Source organism: Cryptotermes secundus, unplaced genomic scaffold, assembly GCF_002891405.2.
Source record: "Cryptotermes secundus unplaced genomic scaffold, Csec_1.0 scaffold267, whole genome shotgun sequence".
NCBI classification, from domain to species: Eukaryota; Metazoa; Arthropoda; class Insecta; order Blattodea; family Kalotermitidae; genus Cryptotermes; species Cryptotermes secundus.
Window position 1 is genome coordinate 218534 of NW_019733322.1, and position 20993 is coordinate 239526.

General features: G+C 43.4%; 1 protein-coding gene across 3 annotated transcripts in view; it reads left to right on the plus strand.

Moving 5' to 3' along the window:
• Nucleotides 1-20993, plus strand: part of LOC111867938 (tyrosine-protein kinase Dnt) — a 223892-nt gene that overhangs the window by 130529 nt on the left and 72370 nt on the right. For all 3 annotated transcript variants that reach the window (XR_002843425.2, XR_002843426.2, XM_023858173.2), the window contains exon 2: nucleotides 5247-5374. Coding sequence is in view for 1 of the 3 variants with exons in the window: in XM_023858173.2 (XP_023713941.1) it covers nucleotides 5247-5374 (128 nt within the window). In the remaining 2 variants the exon portion in view is untranslated. The remainder of the gene's footprint in view (nucleotides 1-5246; nucleotides 5375-20993) is intronic.

Sequence of the window (20993 nt, forward strand, 5' to 3'; positions counted from 1 at the left end):
GTTGGAATATAGCGTTGCGTATTTTAGCTTGTTTGTTTGAGCAGGACATGGGAAGATTCGGAATTGAATGATAAAAGCGTGTCCCATATTTAATTTGCTCGTTAACTTCATTCGTCATGAATGTAATTTGGTGCGTGACACATATAAACACACCGGAAGTTGATCCTTTAGCGTTAAGGCTCCTCGTACTGCTGGAGCAACGGTTCTGGCGTCTGGAATCCCAGTGTTCAGTATGAAATTCCCGAGCGATGGCAACAGGAGGAGACGGTCGGAATAACTACGGGGCGGAAAAATGACTAACGGTCCACGGTTCAAGTCGGTAACATTTAGCAAATTGACGTGAAAGTGTATCTGCCTCCAGAACACATTTATGCGTTCTTTACACAAGGCAAACGCCGTGAATGACATAATGGACGGGTCGCATCTGTAGTTTGTATGTTTCGATCTCCGAAACAAATGACAGTATTTAGGTTCAAAGAGGGTCGCGCCATAGCTCAAGCGGTTAGTCGCTGGCTTTCCACCGCTGCGGCCCGTGTACGATCTCGGGTCTTGTCAAGTGGGATTTGTGGTGGACAAAGTGGCGCTGGGGCAGATTTTCTCCTAGTACTTCGGTTTCCCCTGCCCATCTTCATTCCACAATTGCTCCACAGTCACCCTTACCTATCATCTGGGGCTGGTACAATAAGCCAGAAGTGGCCGCATTACAAGGGACTCTTTCATTTTGGATTTCCCTCTGGAATGGATAGTTCTCCTTTATTTTCACGATGATGCAAGAAATTAAAATGTTTTTTGAACAGATGAGCAGAAGAATGGAGAAGATTACAAAGCCGAAGATGGTTTGTATTTGCCATAAATCTGAGTTGCTGGAAGAGAAGTAGGTTTTAAACTTCACGAGGGTCTGTTCATTACCTCTTGGCATCTTGGTATGAATAGCATGTGACAACCTTGAAATATATGACTTTGAAATGACCTGGGAAGTAGACGGTTCCAATGCCCAGGAGACTGGGAACCGCAGTCATAATGACATTTCATTCTGTTGAGTGTATGACTTAGGGACCCGGGATAGCACAGTCAGTATAGCGACTGGCTACGGGCTGGAAAACCGAGAGGTCTGAGTTCGGGTCCCGGTAGGGTCAAGAATTTTCTCTTCACGTCGTCCAAACCGGTTCTGGGGAGCACCCAGCCTCCTGTCCAATGGGTACCGCGGGCTCTTTCCCCGGAGGTAAAGCGGCCGGGACGTGAAGCTGACCACTCAACTCCAACTAGTGCCGAGGTCAAGAAAATGTGGATCTATATATCCACTTCCCGATAAGTTTTCAGAGCTTAATGCTTAATTAGTTAATCACAGGAACAACTTTACCTTGTACCTTACCTTTGAGTGTATGAGTTGATGGAACTTCCGTCATGTGGAACTTTCACTCGATTCCGTAACTAACGGTGTCACATTTTGACTCAGGTTACCTGATCTCCCATCTAGGGCTTGGTCTTCTTTGGTAATTTCTATACAGTTAGGTTATGGTTAACTTGTATATGTGCTTAATTACGCACCACAGTATGAAGCCACATTGCGGGAGCGACGGTATAGCTTATTGTATTCAGCTTCACGATCCGGCCTTTTTTCTTGTCACAGGATCCCTCGATACTCATGCGATGGGAAACTGTGTACGCCTACAGTCAGAGAGAGATCCGGGAGGCAGTAACCACTAAGTATCTGGCTGAAACGGAAACTGTTTATTCATTTGTACGCAGACAATTTTTTTTTCTGTGGCGCTACAGCCCCAATTTGGGCCTAGGCCTACCTCCATGAAACTCTCCCTTTCACTTCGGTTTACTGGATCTTACACATTCGGTAGGACTCCTTGGGCGAGTGATCAGCTCGTCGCAAGGCCTCTATCTGTACACAAACCCAGAAAAACGCGCACAAACATCCATGCCCTGAGTGGGATTCGAACCCACGATCCCGGCTTCCGAGCGAGCGAAGACAGTGCATGCCTTAGACCGCTCGGCTACCGTGACCGGCACGCCGACAATTACAGACTGTAACAAGAGACTGATAATTTGGTCTGTTGTGGCAGTTACTCATATGTGACACTGAGATGGGCCATTCATGTAGCGTGTGTGGAAGAAACACGAAATTAGTTTTTATTCCTATTACAATCTGTGATAAAGCGCAAAGTTAGGCCCACAAATCTGTTAATGGGAGCGTACACTCTGTAGAGCGTATTGGCCGTCAAGATTGATGAGTTGTCCCTGTGCTTAACTAATTATGTATTACGCCATGAAGGCGTATGGGGGAGTAGAAGTGTAGATCCACATTTTCTTGACCTCGGCACTAGCTGGAGGTGAGTGGTCAGCTTCACGCCCCTGCCTCTTTAACCCGGTATAAAGAGCCAACCCTACCCATTTGATAGGAGGTTGGGTGGACCCCACAGCCGGTGTGGACGACCTGGAGGAGAGAAAATTCTTGACCCTTCCGGGACTCGAACTCCAACCCCTGGTTCGTCCTTCCCGTAGCCAGTTGCTATACCGACTGCTCTCTCCCGGCTCTTGTTCACCAGTATATGACACAATTATTTATTTTGACAGTTTTGTAGGCTAGTAATGAGGTATGTTCGGATTCATCAAATATTATGCCATCTACCGAGTAGAAAGTCGTGTCACTCATAGAAACTGGGTTTTGTGTCGATCACTATAAGAAAGCCATTATGTCCTCCGCGTCAGATAAAAACCTAGTGAAGACTTCTGAAATATCTCCAGAATATACATAATGACTCCGGGCTCCGCGTGCTTTCCTCTCCAGTGGACCAGGGGCTTCTTATCTGGAGGTTAAGTGATCACAGTGGGGCCGGTCACTGCCTTTCATTTTTTGCACGTTCATTTACGACCCTGTCGCTAGCTCGATTTAAAGCGTCTGGTTCATTAATATGAATTTGAAAGGATTTGTAAGGAACGGTCGTGGCCCTATCCCGGTATTTGCCGGGGGGGGGGGGGGTCTCAGTGGGGATAGGTTATCAAGCCGTCAGTTATTGACTGTTAAGACCATGAAGTATGGCAGCCAAATTTATATCGTCTACCGTCTGCCCAATCCTCGCGTTTGGGTGGCGTGTCAGAACCGCACAACAAAAAGGAGAGACTACTCGTCAGAAAGAGAGAAAGCACGTAAAATGTAAATCTGAAAATAAGGTCAGACATGCTGCTATTCAGTTTTGTTGATAGCAGGGGGTCCCGCGTTGCCTAGCAACGGGATCGATTCCCGCTCCTTCACACAGCTGCGAGAGGTTGTAGTAGTTGCCGTCGGAATTCGAGACGAATTTAAAGAAGCATTTGAGCTGACGCTACACGTGTTTCTTGTTGAAATCAAACCTACAGGACACGTGTCCTTTTCATGATAAAAGGAAATGTTAATTTGTGGGTTTCCACTCCCAGTCAGTTATTTACCTAACTAATGTGTTCAGCGGTGCATACTCTCACATTCATTCATTCATGGAACTGAACCCTTCTTGAGAAGCTGCCAATTCTGCAGCTACTCAAGAACTTCCCAGAATTTTATGGAATCCGAAGGTTCATTACCATATCCACAAGAGCCCTCCACTGCTCTCTTACATGAGCCAGATCAATCCAAACCATGCTATCCCATCTCTCTAAGATCCATTTTAATATTGTTCACCAACCTTCGTCTTGGTCTTCCTAGTGTCTCTTTCCTTCCGGCTTTCCCACCAGTATCCTATACGCATTCGTCTTCTTCCCCATTCGTGCTATAGTCCATGCCCATTGCAACCTCATTGATCTGATCATTCTAATTATACTTGGCGAAACGTACAAGTTATCAAGCTAATAAGCTAATATACAGCAGACGAGAAGACAGAAGGTTGTGGACTGAATGGTAAGCAAGCATTACCTGACTTCAGTCTACTCCTAATTTCCTCCTGAATCAGGTTTTGATTTGTTATCATTGTTCCCAAATATCTGAATTGTGCCACATTTAAAAGCATCTGTTACCTATATGTCATGATATTGCCTTGCATTTTGGTGACGAGACAGCAACATATACTTAGTTTTCTCTGTGTTTACTTCAAGACCAATCTCCTTACTAGCGTCAATTAAAGTTTGTGTGTTTTTATGGCATCTACATTATCACTCAGTACTCTTCATATTATGTTTCTCTCCTCTTCAACTGTGGAGCATAGGCGTGATTTATCAGTTTCATTTTACAGACGGTAGGACTCCTTGGACGGGTGGTCAGCTCGTCGCAAAGTCTCTACCCAGGCATATGACAACACAAACACACACCAGACATCCATACCCTGAGTGGGATTCGAACCCACGATCCCGGCTTCCGAGCAACGGAAGACAGTACATGCCCCAGAGCGCTCGGCTACCATGACCAGCATTCTTCATATGCCATGTTTAAAATCAAGACTATAAAGGAGCATTGTTGCTGTGGCATTACGAATACATTTACTGCAAAACGTGCACATAACAGATTGCGGTGATCCCACGTTTTCTGTTTCTTGTGGCAAGGGTACTTACTACAACGTAACAAACAATTTCACTGTATGTGCTTTCCCCATAGACGTGTATTTCAGCGTATGTTTTCGAAATCACAGGTTTCATATTTGTGTTGCTAAGAAGTGTAAACTTTCAGTACCCTTTCTGCTTTTTCTTTTAGTCTCTTGGGGTGGGGTGAGACTGAGCCCATTTGGCACGCCGGCCAGTGTTTGGCCTGCTATACCAGCCCCGGATGATAGATGGTAATGAATGTGGAGCAGTCGATGAAATGATAATTTGCAGGGGAAACCGAAGTACTCGGAGAAAACCTGCCCCCGCGCCACTTTCTCCACCACAAATCTCACATGACCTAACCTGGGCTCGAACCCCAGCCGCCGCGGTGGGAAGCCAGCGAATAACCCCCTGAGTTGTATCACGGCCTTCTGGTTTTTTTACGTCGGAGCTTAATTCTTCCCCACTTACGGCTGCCATCTGCGTTCTTATTTGAGAACAACAGTACGTAAATAGAAGACAGAAAATATATTCAAGTACTTTTTTCCGTTACAGTCCTTTACCAGTCCGTTAATTTTCTGTATATTCTCAGGTTCGGAGACTTCTGAAAAATAAAATTTAAGGCAGTTTTCATTTCAGACCCGATTTACTGTGCGTGATTGAATCAGGTTGAATTCCTAAAGTGGGGAAGAGAATGTTGAGTCACACGGTGCACATTGCTTATCCAGACACCTGACGTGTTGCAGGCCTGCAGGCGGAGCTGTTCTACGTCAGGGAGGGGGTCATTAATGAGTACGCCCTCAACTTCGTGGTTCCGGTTCCGGCGCACATCAACGACCTTCACTTCACGTGGCAGAGCCTAGCTGGTCGACCGGTAAGTACGTCTGATACTCCACTCCTCATCACCACTGGATCCTGGTGGTAAACATTCGTTTACCCATCCTCTTCTACATTTGTCACGACCTTTTTCATATAGATTTTGTGCAGAAAATAACATGCCAATCACAGTTGTTGCGCCATCGAATGTGATGTCTTCCAATATTATATTTCAGCATCCTGTTACACTCACACAATATATATGGACAAATACCGTCTTAAGTGCAACAATTTTATTGTAGTTTTTTCTTCCTTTTCCTCCTCCACACTACATGTTTCGGCCCTAAATGGCCATCATCAGGTGTGTATCACTCACGTAACTGTTACACTGCTTGTTAAAAATGTAAAAATCTCAGTCTTTCTAATTGTATAAAATCTTTTTTAATCTACACGCGTCGATTTGATTTTTAAATTAGCACCTTTTAATTAGCTAATTCAAGTTAAAATGTCTATAAGATCTTTGTTCTCTTTCTTTTTCAAATTAAAATTTTTCAGGGTACATGCCCTATATCTACGGTGCTGCAGCGGCCACTTCTTGTTTTTATCGCTGTTCATGTGTTGTTCAGTGTAGGCGCTTTCTGTGTGTGTCGCTGCTTATCTTTAATACGTGTGCTGTCTGGTGCTAATTTAAATTAGCTAATTAAAAAGTGCTAATTTAAAAATCAAATCGACGCGTGTAGATTAACAAAGATTTTATACANCTTTTAATTAGCTAATTCAAGTTAAAATGTCTATAAGATCTTTGTTCTCTTTCTTTTTCAAATTAAAATTTTTCAGGGTACATGCCCTATATCTACGGTGCTGCAGCGGCCACTTCTTGTTTTTATCGCTGTTCATGTGTTGTCTGTAATATACAAATATTTGTGTTANATATATATGATGTCTTCCACCGCACAAACGCTGAGATCCAGGTTTCTGATCATACGTGACGCGTGTAGAGATGTGTTGTCTTGTGTAGGCAGACGTCATGAAACCACCGATGCTCTGTCCGAGGAGTGCTAGTGGGGTGGGACTAAGCCCCTTGTACTGCGGCCACTTCTGGCCTATTGTACCAGCCCCTGATGATAGGTGAGGGTGACTGTGGAGCAATTGGTGGAATGAAGATTGGCAAGGAAAGCCGAAGTACTTGGAGAAAACCTGCCCCAGCGTCACTTTGTCCACCACAAATCCCACTTGACCAGACCCGGGGTCGAACCTGGGCTGCCGCGGTGGGAAGACATCCATTATCACTACAGGCTGTTCTTNTTAACGTGCTCCTATATTTCCATAGTGGTTGTTTTCTTCCAAGTTTCTGTCTCCTTCTCAATAGGGTGCATCCTCTTGTGTGTTACAAATTGTGTTGAATCGCATCTAATTTTTCAATATGGACCCTTATTGAAGAATTAGATGCAATTCAGCACCTGAGACTTGTATCATTGTACGCCTGATGATGACCCAGTCGAAAGATGTAGCGTCAATAAAAACAAATGTTGATACAATAGTGTCTGCTTTGTTCTTTAATTGCAGAATATTGTTGTGTAGACTGCATACTTTTGTATACATTTATAGACTCTACACTGTATCCTTTGCATTCACTGGCACGTTTAAATCTCGTACAAACCTGCACATTGTTAGGTTACAGGAATTGCTTAACTCACACAAACACTGCAGACATTTTATGTGCCTACTAACGTGCCCGGCATTCGTGAGGTTTTCTTTTGTTTCACATGAACGTGAGGTATACTTACATGTATATATGACAACACGGCCCTTGTAATGTCTGTTAGCACCTTGTAATTTGTGCTAGATGTAAAAGGAATAACAACGCGTCTGTCACGTAGCAGTTGTAGGTAAGTGGCGTGAAATTGACTTCGGCCTGGATCTGGTCCCTGCTCCAAACAAACTTGCTGCGGTCACATTTCTTTCTGGTCGACTGATCGAACTGTCCACGAGAAACAAGAGTAGAAATACGCTCTGCTTTTTATTTTACAAATGCATTCTTTACGATTCTGGATGCGGCTTATTGGCCTTGCCACCCATTTATTACAGTCAGAACTATTGTTACACTTCTACAGTGACTACAGAAACGCTGCGTCGTTTATTTTTCCTTCTATTATCTTTATTATTATTGGAGGGGGTGGGTTTCCCCATGCACCGCGACTAATAGTCTGTTGTACGTCCCCCTTTGATATTCTATCAGTCGCCATACCCTACCGGTATTGGTGCGTGCTATCAGCCCCGTTCAGCCAACGAGGTTGGCCCTCTGTACCTCGATACTTCCCCCATTTACCAGAGGCATTGGAGACTACTTGGGCGGGAAACTTGCCTAATTTTGCTTAGAGGTCTCCTAGAGACATGATATTTTACGTGCCGTAAATCTACTTGTTTCCTGAATTTTTCCGCCCTTGAAAATTCTACGACCTCCGCCGGGTTTGAACTCGCTTACCTTGAGTAATGAGGTGGGAACGTTACCCCTAGACTACGGAGGCCGCTTTTTTTTTCCTTCTAACATTACATTTTCCAAAGTAACTAATAATTCTTTAGCACCACCTGAAAGCTCAGCACTATTAACTCTGAAGTCCGCTATTGAACGCGACCCTGAGTCGGTTACATTCACCTCCAATCTTCATAGCCCCCACCCCCCAAATGCATCTTTACGTTTTCGTATTATACCTTTCTCGGGCTTCCATTTTGATCGTTTCTTCCCAATTCTGTATGCATTTATTGCCTTTCCCAACGAAACGACATGTCCAGCTCACACTAGCGGACTGATACGGACAAACATTATTAAATTCGATTGCACTTTCTGGAATGTGACGCCGCGTGACTTGGTAGATGTTTGTCGGTGTTTCGGAATAACGTACTGCCACCATCGGTTTACGCCGAAGATGGTGACGTAGGTAAACATGTACCAAACTACACAGTGTCACACTCCAGAAAATAGAAATTTTCAACAGTGACCGCCGTAAGAACCGCATGTCATAGATATTAGTTCGCTCGAGCAGTTTCAGTAGTAACAGTATCACACTTTGTGCGCCTGAGGAAAATAACATGTGAAAATATTGTTTAGATGCAGTAATGAAACGGCAAAAGACAAACAACGAGGATGTTAGTAATTTATGTAATTAACTGTTAAGAGTGATTACATCTTCAAACTTCAAGTGGACGGGACGCGTGACGAGAAATCGAAATACGGGTTATAACAGTTGAGGCACTATGAATATGTGAAACGTGTAGAATGGTTGTTAAGGGTGCAAGGGATTGAGTCTGTTTAATTACCCCCGCTTTCTCAGCTGCATGGACTGTGCAGCGCTAAGTGGTAGGATGACTGTGGAAGTTTTATTAGAAAGAAGTATAAGAAAGCAGTAATAGCCTACTTCAAGGGGTTTCCCTCGAGGAACTGAGGGCACTGCGAAAAATCTCAGTCAGGGTATCCGGTCTTGAACTCAGAACTTTCCGATTGTGAAATACAACTTAAACTTTTGACCAATATACATGATAATAGTTTATGAAGATGTGAAATGGAGTTAGATTCTTCAAGATGGTGCCGATTTCGTTGTTGTATATTGACGTTTATGGGGAATTTCCTGACTAGTTGAGAGGCCATCAGCTGCTTCTAAACTGCAGCGAGCAGAATGCCCCCAAGTTGGCCTCCTTGACATTCTGCTGCAAAGAAAGTACGTGCACTGGAGCCTGCGGGTGTTGACAGATATTCTAGCTTGCTGACTGATCTGAGTTGGCGTGCTGTTCCTCGAACCTTATAATTAAAGGCTGAGACATTAAATTGAAATAGGCCCCAACCCCTTTGCGTGTTGCTAGTGGCATCCAAGTATACCGGAATTCTGAGATGTGTCCAGGTGTGGAGCGACTTTTGGGATTAAAATGTAGGTACGAACAGGCCCGCACATGGAAGAATAGTTCACAAATTGTGCTAATGGCGGTGAGACCTTTCTCAGCCCTGTTTTGTTATGTAATTGGCCTGTTCGTGTATTTCTTTAATTGTTTCGGACACAGTACTTGTTGTATCATTGTGTGCTACACGTTTCCAGATAACCCATTCCTCAAGTTAACTTTCTTCTTTTACTATGAACACATATTACTAGTTCCTGAAAAGTTTGAAATCGTTTGGCGTATTTTCTGTAGTCGCCAATCACAGTAGCCGGGCGGTCTAAGACATGAACTGCCTTCGCTCTCCCGAACGCTGGGATCATGAGTTCGAATCCCACTTGAGGCATGGATGTCTGTGTTTGTGCTGTCCTGTGTGCACGTAGCGGCCTTGCGACAGGCTGATCCCCCGTCCAAAGAGTCCTACTGACTGTAAAATATCAAGAAACTGAAAAAGCGGTCAAGGCCCAACAACGGGCTGTAGTGCCATAGATGGGTGGGTAGGTAGGTAGGTAGGTAGGTAAGTAAGTCAATAGGCTTAGGCCTAAATCATATGAATAGTATAAGTATGTATGCTTGTAATTTGTGCATACATTAAAACGCACACAAAAATTCAGTGACGCTTCGGTTGGAGTACCGTAAGATATCGAAATACATAAATTCTCATGGCCGCACCATGAAAATATTTAACGAATATGATATTATGTGTTAAATAACGTACGTAGTCTGCATGGCAACGTTTCACACCTGAACTTATCTTGCAGTTTGCCACATTGAAACAGAATACGCTGTCCTTTTCCAGAGATTAATTCTGACATCAGAACAATTGTAGTTGAGTCTGTGTAGATTTGTAGACTTTATTGACACGTCATATTGCCATGCCATTGTAAGGAAGGCGCAGACCACAAGTGATTACGCCCCTCGGGGCCTTCCACAATGTAAGTCTATCATTTGAAGCGTATAGTACACACAAGGCCAAAAAGAAGGAAGAAGGGCACTGTTCCATGCAGCATTGATGCCTACCCGCTGGCGGTCGTGTTGGGGATGACAGCCTCTTCACGCTCCCGTGGAGGACATAACCAGGGGTACTGCATCTTTCCAACTTCGAGATTAGCCCAGAAGCCGCCACATTCGGAGTTTTTGCGAACTATGAATAAGAGCAGTGGTTTATAAAGCGAATTCGCCCGTTAAGTTCCCTGAAATGGAAAGCAGACACAGCATTCACCCCAGTATTGTATAGTCCAACTTATAGGTGAGAAGTCTACTGATCGAAGCGAGAGTCTTATATATTTATTTGATCTTGCTTCACTAGCATTAAATGATAGTATAATTGGTGAACATCGCATTGGAAAGGGCGTGGAAGGAGGCAGTCGTGACCGTTCAAGTGACTAGACTGCTGTTGTAGCAGGAGCTACTAATGATAGGGCATGATCTGTTTTACTGAGCCTGGACAGAGGCCTTTAATATGTTATATATACATACATTTAATAACATGTAAAGTGTAAACTGAGGCCGGTCACGGTAGCCGAGCGGTCTAAGGCATGCACTGTATTCGCTCGCTCGGAAGCCGGGATCGTGGGTTCGAATCCAACTCAGGGCATGGATGTTTGTGTGCGTTTTTCTGTGTTTGTCTACAGGTAGAGGCCTTGCGACGAGCCGATCACTCGGCCAAGGAGTCCTACTGTATGTGTAAGATCTAGTAAACCGTAGTGAAACGGAGAGTTTCATGGAGGTAGGCCTAGGCCCAAATTGGGGCTGTAGCGCCACAGAAAAAAAAAGTGTAAACTCTACATACTGACAACAGACTTATTACTGCTCACTTTGACTCTGGCAAACGGCAGACCCGTCCTCTCGTCAGAGAGAGCGTCCCACATCAACAAACCAGCAACTGTCTGACAGAAATAAGGTCTGGCCTTAGGCTCCAGATGGCTACTTTATTCCAAAGCAGACTGGCCGACTGACCGCAGGTCGTAACATAACTTTGACTTTACCTTAGACTTCAGGAGTTAGTTGGTGCGGTGGTCAAGCTTACGACTGTTAGTGATGTTAGGCAGATGGAAGTAGATGAACCTGATCCTTTTGAGGTTGAAATTGGAAATGGAAAAGTTGACGAGATATAAGTAGCGAGATACTGATCTGAATCCGGCAAATATGATTCAAGCAGGAGGTGAAACATTACATCCTGACATCCACATACTCATGAATACTATTTGGAGAATGGGAGAATTGCCTCGTTGTAGAAGAATTCTATTGTTATACTGCCTGTTCACAGTGAGAGAGATAGAACTGGCTACAATGATTCTCATCAGCGTCACACAAAATCCAATATTCTTTCAAGGTCAACTCTGTATGTAGATAAATTATTGGGAACCTACGTGTGGATTTCGACGTATGTAATGACAGATCAACTCCTGATCATACCTTTCGCATCTTTCACATACTGGAGAGAGAGAATAGGAGTACAACGAGGCTCTGTATCAGTTATTTAGTGATTAGTTATTAGGAAATTACGAGTATTTTACAGCATTGTGGTTGGATTTAGCCTCATCAGAGAGATAAAAACATTTGAAGGGAAGCTCGTTCATTTTCTGAAGTGTCAGTGGTCTGGGCTCGTGACTGTTGAACGAGATCTGCTGTCTTCGGGTTCTGGGATTGCACTTCAGAGTCCAGTAGAAGCAGTGGGCAGGAAGGTCCAGGCCTTGACAGTGACGTCAGATGGGAATGACCTATGTAGTGCTGTATCTGTTTAGAAGAGGGTGTGCAGTACCTGATGGGCATGCCTTCAGCACGGAGTCAGTTGAGGACTGAGCGTAAGGAGATGACGGTAACAAATAAATATCGGAGAGGAGAGGATTCAGACTGAAGTGTGCTTGCCAGATCATGTTAAGGTTGGCGCCCCTCGCGCGCGTGTTCCAGCGTCTACAAATTTGCTGCAAGGGCCATGGAGAGAGAGAGAGAGAGATGTATGGTGATCAATTGCTTATGAATTATCAGATGAGTAGGGTTTGTGGTCGTTCAGTTCAGGATATTACACATGCTTATCCAGTTGAAGGGAGACCTGGTCGCAGATTATGGGATAATATTAAAATGGGGGAAAGAAATAAGGCATTACGGCCTAGAATTGGATGCAAGTGACTCAGGGCAGGATCCATTGGCGTGTTTTGTGAACGTGGCAACGATTCATCCGGTTTTTTGAAAGGTAGGGCATTTCTTGACCAGCTGGGCGACTGTTAGCCACTTCCCACGTAATTGGCGAAAGTATAAAAAAATGTCCTTGTTTTCTGTGAGTGCGGAAATTGGTTCTAAGCCTGAACAGACACGTCAGTATAAGGTGCTCGTACTTTGACAAGAGCGTGTTACTGAGAATAATTGGACCTAAGAGCAATAAACTTGGGAATAAAGAAGACTGCATATGGAGGGTCCTTAGGATGCATACTTTTTACCTTGATACAGGAATTATAGGTTGTTTGAACAAGTAGCAAATTCGTACAACATTTTGGTGAGGAACCTTCGTGGTAAGAAACCAAGTCGATATTGGAAATATAAGTAGATAAAATATTTTTCGTGTACCTTAGTATTTGCATCCTGTCCCTTCTTCTTCTTCTTCTTCTTCTTCTTCTATGGCACAAAAGCCCGATGTCGAGCCTTTTCATTCCTTATCAAGCCCCTCCATTCCTCTCTGCCCTGCGCTGCTCTCTTCCAGTTCCTTACGCGCATTAACGTCTTGGCATCTTCTTCCACCGCATCAATCCATCTAGTTCTTGGTTTCCCAGCACGTCTCCTACCACCTGTTATACTGTATAATATTTTCTTTGGGATGCGCTCCTTATCCATTCTCTGTACATGCCCAGCCCATTGCAATCTTTTTAGCTTTATCGTCACTGAGATCGTTGTTTTATATGTTTTTGTTTTAATCGCTCGGTGTACTCGTATATCCTTTGATATAAAACTGATAGGAATGAGAAATATACATTCTCTAATTCTTCTTGTTATTTCATGATTTTCCTCTCCGTCTTTGTGGAATTTCGATCCTAAATATATGAAGTCTTCAACTATTTCTATCCCGTCACCTTCCATGTTAATTTCTCCAGTTTGCCTTGGATTCATTCTAGATTGTATCAGCATTTTAGTTTTATTTACATTCACCTCTAAGCCAGTTGTTTTTGCTATGGTTTTTATTTCTTTATATGTCTCCTTCATTGCTCTTAGTGGTCTCTGTACTATAATATCACCCGCATACGTCATTATTTGCGTTTGTTTATACGCTATTGTGTTCCTTGTGTCTACATTACATTTCCTCGCTATATATTCCAATACCAAATTAAACAGTGATGGTGCCAAACTATCTCTCTGTTTTAATCCTTGATTTGTCTTAAAGCATTCCGTTAACTGGTTCTGGATTTTGAATTGATTGATTGTTTCTGTCATGTTACATCCTGTCCCACATTAATATAATATTATAATTGTCTTTATATTCGTCAGTATAGGAAATTACTAGTTTAATGTATAATAGCAGAAATTCTTGCGATAGTATGATTCATACGGTCTATAATTTTAGACATCGGCGACGCAGAAAGGTCAAGAGATAAAGATTTGGGCGGTAGGCCTACATTCTGGTATACAGAATGAGAGTTATACAAATTTTGGAAGTGATTTTGCGTTACGTATCATTTCTATGTTGATATTTTACGAAGAGGATCGCCATGATAGCTAAGAGTCAAGTAACATGTGGTAACGATTTGAAGGTTGGGCACTGGGTCTTTTGGTCACACTTGTCTAGATTCTAGCTCGCAAGGCACTGCAACGTTCCATTCAGGCCTAACTGGATTGCTGTCGTTGCAGTGTTAGTGTCCATCTTTTAAATTCTGACATTACTGAACTGTAGTTGTGCTCGCTTGAAGCATTTGAAATTGAATCCGAGAAGACGGGAGAAAGAAGAATGTAGAAAGGGAAAATACAGACATTAGTGAAAAACGGACTAATTGACGTAAGAGAGAAAGAAAGGAGAAATAAATTAGAGAAATAGGTGAAAGATAAATTAATATGTGAAACGGCTGTGGGGACCCGTTGCCCTGAACACGCGACACCCCCTTCCCGCAAAAGTTGGCACTAACTTCGCCGTTAAGCGACGGTCGCTCGGTCGGTATAGTTCGCTTGCGGACGACAGGCAACGGAGGGAAAATAAATATATCAAAGAAGGAAGACGAGCAGAAAAGAGAAAGGGAGCTTAAAAACGAGAGAGGAATCAGAAAGGGTTAAGGAAAAAGGAAGTTCTGAATAGAGTACAAGGTGTGGCAATAAAGAACCCGGATTACTTTTATGACTCATTTCCGGCCACGTCATTGACGAAGAGGAGGGTAGGGCATTGACCCTTGGACTTCCCTCTACCGTCACACAAAGTTTCATTCACGTGCATCGGTTAGTCTGGCCGCGACCATTGTTAGAAGCGGATCGTGTTTCTGAGCTCCGTCGGAATAATGCTGAGTGCTAATGCAGAACAACGTGCTAACATCAAATTCCTCACAAAACTTGGAAAATCTGCCACTGAAACTTACAATTTGTTGACAGAAGTATATGGTGATCAGTGTCTATCTCGCACGCAAGTTTTCGAGTGGTTTAAGAAGTTTATGGAGGGTAGGAAAAACGTCGGGAACGATCCAAAATCGGGCCGTCCTCCCACTGCGAAAACTCCAGAGAATGTGGAGAAGGTCGCTAGAATTGTTCGAAGAGATCGTCGACTGAGCATTCGAGCAATTTCTGAACTTACGAACATCAATAAGGAAAGTGTTAGACAGATTTTGCACGACGATCTGGGCATGAAAAAGGTGTGTGCTAAAGTGGTGCCAAAAATCCTTACCCCCCAGCAAAAGGAACATCGAGTGAATTGCTGTGTTGACACTCTTGAAAACATTGAAAATGATCCTGATTTCTTCCAAAACGTAATTACGTGTGACGAAACTTGGATTCTTCAATATGATCCAGAGACTAAGCGACAATCCATGCATTGGAAGAGCCCCAAATCCCCTAGGAAGAAGAAAGCGCGCATGAGCAAGTCCAAATTCAAAGCAATGATGATTGTTTTTTTCGATATCCGGGGGGTAATCTACATTGATTGGGTGCCTGAAGGTCAGACTGTCAATCAGGTTTATTATAAAAATGTTTTGACGTACCTCCGTGAACGTGTGCGACGAAGGAGACCAGACATGTGGAAGAATGCCTCATGGGTTCTTCATCACGACAACGCGCCAGCACACAACGCGCTATCTGTGAAGAGGTATTTGGCAAAAAACAACATTCCAGTGATGGAACATCCACCGTATTCTCCGGACCTAGCACCGTGCGACTTTTTTCTCTTCCCAAAAATCAAGTCTGCGCTGAAAGGGACCAGGTTCGAGTCCGTGGATGCAGTGAAAGCAAAAGCGACGCAACTCTTGAAGAGCATAACACAAGATGACCTGCAGCACTGCTTCCAACAGTGGAAAATTCGCATGGAGCGGTGTAGGGATCGGGGAGGGGACTACATTGAAGGGGATAACATTTCGACTGTCTGATTTTTTTTAATAAGGGGTTAGAGCATGAATCCGGTTTCTTTATTGCCACACCTTGTATATAAGAAGAAAGAAATGAAGTGAAGGACGGAAGAAAGAAAAAAGAGGCAAGGGATAATAATGTTTTTAACTGTAACCTGTAAATTTCAGACACTATCACCAGCCATGAAATCATCGCAGTGCAGATGAGCAGAGCGGGCTCATTGCCGGCAGAAGTGATATCGTTAATCCCTTTATGGGAGGTTGAACTCGAAATTAAAGCGTTGGTGCCCTGCAAGGGTATGGGAGCAATACAGAGTTCTCCTGTTCGGAAACCTCACCACTTTAAGGTAAAGTCCCTGTGCTTAACTAATTAAGCACTACGCCATGAAGGCGCATGGGGGAGTGGATGTATAGATCCATCTTTTCTTAACCTAGTTGGAGGTGAATAGTCGGCTTCACGTCTCGGCCGCTTTACTCCCGGTGGAAATGCCTCCGGTACCCATTGGAAAGGAGGTTCGGTGGACCCCAGAGCCGGTCTGGTCGACGTGGAGAAGAGAAAATTCTTGACCCTTGACCCCCTTCCTGTGCTAACCTGGCTCCTTATACGTAGATAGGTGGTAGGCCTAATATCTATTAAGATGGAGCGCAAGGAAATGCGGTAGCACGGTGTGGACTGGATTAATCTGGCTTAGGATACGGATCAATTTCAAATTGTTGTGAACACATTAATGACTTTAGTGTTCTATAAATGGCGGAGAGTTTCTTAACTAACCTGTCTACTGTTAGCCTGTCAAGGACTTTGCTACAGGAGTTCATTACGTAAGCCTGCGTAAGATACATATCCTTGGTTAGCCTACTTCCTCATTCTGAAAATTCCACTGCTTACACATAAATACTATGCGGTGTATGTCTGTTAGTTTAGCAATCTGCACTGCTCTTTCTCAGTATATTGCTCGCGATCCATGGAATCTTGCATAATTATGCGGAGTTTCTGTGAATTGTATACTAATTTGAATGGTAAGGGAGTGCCATGTTGTGGACCAGAAATTTCATTACTGTCTCCAGTTTGTTGCACGTCACCATGTCTTCAAAAATATTTTATTATTCTGTTTAGGCGAGTCTTATGCTTTGGGTTTTTTTTTTTTTGTGCACGAGTTTTTAAGCAATAGTGTGGCGTGTAGACCCGTTACTAGGAAGTGAATCTGTAAACATCGGCCGTTGCTAGACAACGCCCGCAACACACACGCGACCAACAGTGCAGGAACAGTGTTTTGTATGTACGGGGACGGACCATTGCTATGCAAAGCGTGGACTATGTCGTCACACAACAATAGTGTTTGGCGATCACGTGACATGTGCTTACTATGATGCGTTGCCTGTCCCGCGCTTATAAAAAGTGAGTTCCCCCGTGTGGAGGCGGGGTCGAATACCTCCACCGTTACCCTGCGAGTCGTAGGAGGCGACGAAATGGGAAGTCTCAATTCTGAGACAGTAAAATATGGTCGCCAGTCCCAAGGGACTCAGACGTGAGATATATTGCACTGGCAAGGAACAGCAGCATATACAAAAGGCAGACTCGTCCTCTCGTCATAGAGGACGCTCCACAAAACAAGACCGTAAATGCCAAATAGTAATAAATATGTGGTCATTCGACACCAAGACTTACTGATTGACTGACTGACTGACCGTCAGTCGGAATGTGACTTGGACTTGGACTTGGTAGCTGGAGGAGTAAGCTGAAGTCACTGGTAAGCTGGAAGAGCGAATTGAAAGTAGGAATAGAGCTGGTCGGCCTGTGAAGAGTTTGCGTATGAAATAGAAGACTTCATATGTGCGGCAGTACAGTAATATTGGGAGTGTGCTATCCAGTGAGAATGTTGTAGTTTCTGTGTTGAGACGCAACTGTGCAGCGGGTGGAAGAGTTTATTGGAGCTGACAAGAGGATAACAGACAGTGTAGCAAATACACTAGGGTGTTCCCATGGTTTAGCATAAAGCACAGTGCATATTCATGTGAAGTTTCGTAAAGTGTGCGCACGGTGGGTGCCCAGAGAACGGAAGGCTCGAGAACATCTCTTGCGGTATGCAGAAGAAGGAGACGTTATTCTTAATAGGGCTGTTACTGGGGACGAATCATGGGTGCATCCCTACCAACCCGAAACAAAGCATGCTTCAATGGAATGGAAACATCTCAGTTCATCATAAGCCAGAAAGTTTAAGGTTCTTCGTACACCATCAGCTTCGAAGATTTTACTTACCTTGTTTTGGGATTCACAGTCAGTACTTTTAGTCTATTCTCAGAAGCGCGGTGAAAATGTGAATTCTGCATCGTATTGTGAACTTCTGTGAAACCTCGGGATACAACTCTCAGAAAACATCCAGGCCAACTGGCAAGAGCGGTACTGCTTCATCATGACTGCCAGACCCCATCGAGCGCGAGCAACCAAGGAGACAGTTCAGACTGTATAGTGGGAACTTCCTAAACGTCCGCATTGCAGCCCGGACTAGGCACCTAGTGCTTTCCATCTGTTTGGGCCGCTAAAAACAACAGTCTGGTGGTAAACGTTTCGCTGATGACGAAGAGGTTGAAGCGGAGGTGCGGAAATGGCCCCGAAACAGTACAAAAACTGCGGGTTTCGACTCACTGGTAAAGCGATAAGACAAGTGTACCAATGCTGATGGAGGATATATCGAGAAATAAATGTTTTTTTCCAGGTTCGAATATCACATGTTTTACATTTTATATCCATTTGTGGCCGATTTATTGACTGTCCTTAGTAAATAAGGATTATTCTCTATTCTCTCCCGATCTTCGCCATTTTTATGCGATGAAGTGTTTTTGAGAAAAATTCAACGGAAAGACTATTTATTTATTGTATAAACTTTCCTACTTTTATCACCTTCCCTTCCTTATTCCATATCCATTTCAATCCCGTTTATTTGTCCGTCCTGTCATCTTCCCTTGCCCCTGTCTCTTCGTTCTCTTCTTTAAATTAAATCTCGTTTAAAACGTGCCTTCATGTTCTGCTTACTTTATCGCATGTTTCTGTACCGAGGGAAATATAGTTAGGCTTAGCGTTGTGTTGGATATGCCAATTATTGTAACGAGAAACGTATCCAACTTATAAGTAGTTACTATAGGATTCTGACGATGGAGTATAACACACTGATATGTGTGTGATGATATCACTGGTCCAGTGATTGAGGCTAGCTCTTTCTAAGGGACCCAACTGAATAGGTGTTTTCCTTCACCTGAGGACGGGAACAGATCCAGTTTCCGAAACGTCGTGTTTTTATTTGTTATCTTAAAAACCAGGACGATGGATAAAGTCCAAAAACCCAGCATATCAGTGTATCCAACTTATGTTTAACTGTGCAGACTTTACTCTCTGTTTGATTTAAACACATATTTAGGGTATACCAAGCTCAATGAGAATACTTTAAAATCATTCCCTAGTCTGAATCTGTATCTGTAACCCTAATTAATTATAAACGGAATTACTAGGAGCTCCGTATTAATACACGGAGACTCGGGTACCTGATGTAGCCGTTCCTTACAACACTTTTCTCCCGATTTCGTTCTAGCTACGTTCCTTCCGGAGTTAAGATTCTTCACAGTTTTAATTATGGTTTACGTCATGTCTCCCCCATATCCATGTCAAAGAGTGTAGTAGGAATAACATTTCAGAGGTAACGCTCAGGCAGTTCGCTGAGTTGTTTCTCGCCAGATGGCAGCGCTAATGCATTAGACTGCAGTAGACTGCCTTGCCCAGAAAGGGAATGATCAGAGTCACTGGAAATTTCACTTCAGTACCGTATTGATTTGTATCATATTATGCGATCTTTGCACAGAGGTCGTAATGTGAACTCAGTACATGCCAGTCGTGTCTTTTCGTATGTTATGTCACTAAAACTACGGAACGAATTGCAATGAATCTTGACGCTGGAAGTCCACAGAAAGTTGTCTGGCGAATTTAATTTGTTATTATCAGCTTAACATGGCCCCAAATTTGCATGAATCTCAAATGGAACTCCATTTTCTATACCGCGGAGGAGGGGGGTGGGAGAGAAGGGAGGAAGGAAGGAAGGGGAAAAGGCTGTTACTGCAATTAAATTGTTACACAACATAAAATAGAGACCTGTGTAAGACCTGAAAGATTGATTCTGTTCCATGGAGTTATAGTTATTGTTTTATTGTGAGCTGTATCGTGATTGCAGATATCTGTATAGAGGATAAATTAACTGCCATAACTGTATTGCTTTCTTTCTAATGGCGCCACTCCCTGAACCTTCTTAATTGCATATCCGCAGACAATGGTGAAGGTCTCCCAATCGTTATTATCTGTATCTAGTGCAGAACAAATCAGTAATATTATAATAACTGCCTCCTCTTGTCATGCACAAAACATAGTCAACGTAGATGGTTGTTACGGGCTTTAATTAAAATGCAAAGGACTCGTTAGCATACACCATTCTATATCGGCTGCACTGAAAATCTTATTTCAGAATACATATTCACTTTCGAGTACATAGATTTCAGTCAGTGCCTGTGTAGTTGGTTGCAGGTTCTGGACTGCCGTGTTTCCCGAAATCGGCTCCCCAGGCGCTTGAAGCTTTCTTCCGGGGGACACAGAAAATGACAGTTGTCAAATTGTAATACATACAGACGGATAAGAAAAGGCTACATCAAATTACAAATATGCAATATAATTTTTTTCCTGTGGCGCTACAGCCCCAATTTGGGCCTAGGCCTACCTCCATGAAACTCTCCGTTTCACTTCGGTTTACTAGATCTTAGACATACGGTAGGACTCCTTGGGCGAGTGATCAGCTCGTCGCAAGGCCTCTACCTGTAGACAAACACAGAAAAACGCACACAAACATCCATGCCCTGAATGGGATTCGAACCCACGATTCCGGCTTCCGAGCGAGCGAAGACAGTGCATGCCTTAGACCGCTCGGCTACCGTGACCGGCATGCAATATAATACATTTCATAAATTCAGTTAATGTTTCTTAGTAATTATGGTTTTTACATAGTTGAATCGCATTTTAAGTTACTTTTAAGTTGAGAACCTCAAATAGTTTTACCTACATGAAGGTAACATAGATTAAAAGAGTCTGGGAACCACTGCTATAGTGCATAATGTGTGTACTTAAGTGGGTGTGATGCCAGGGAATTATGAACTCTCTTGGTCAACATAACGTGATGAAACCTGCCTTAA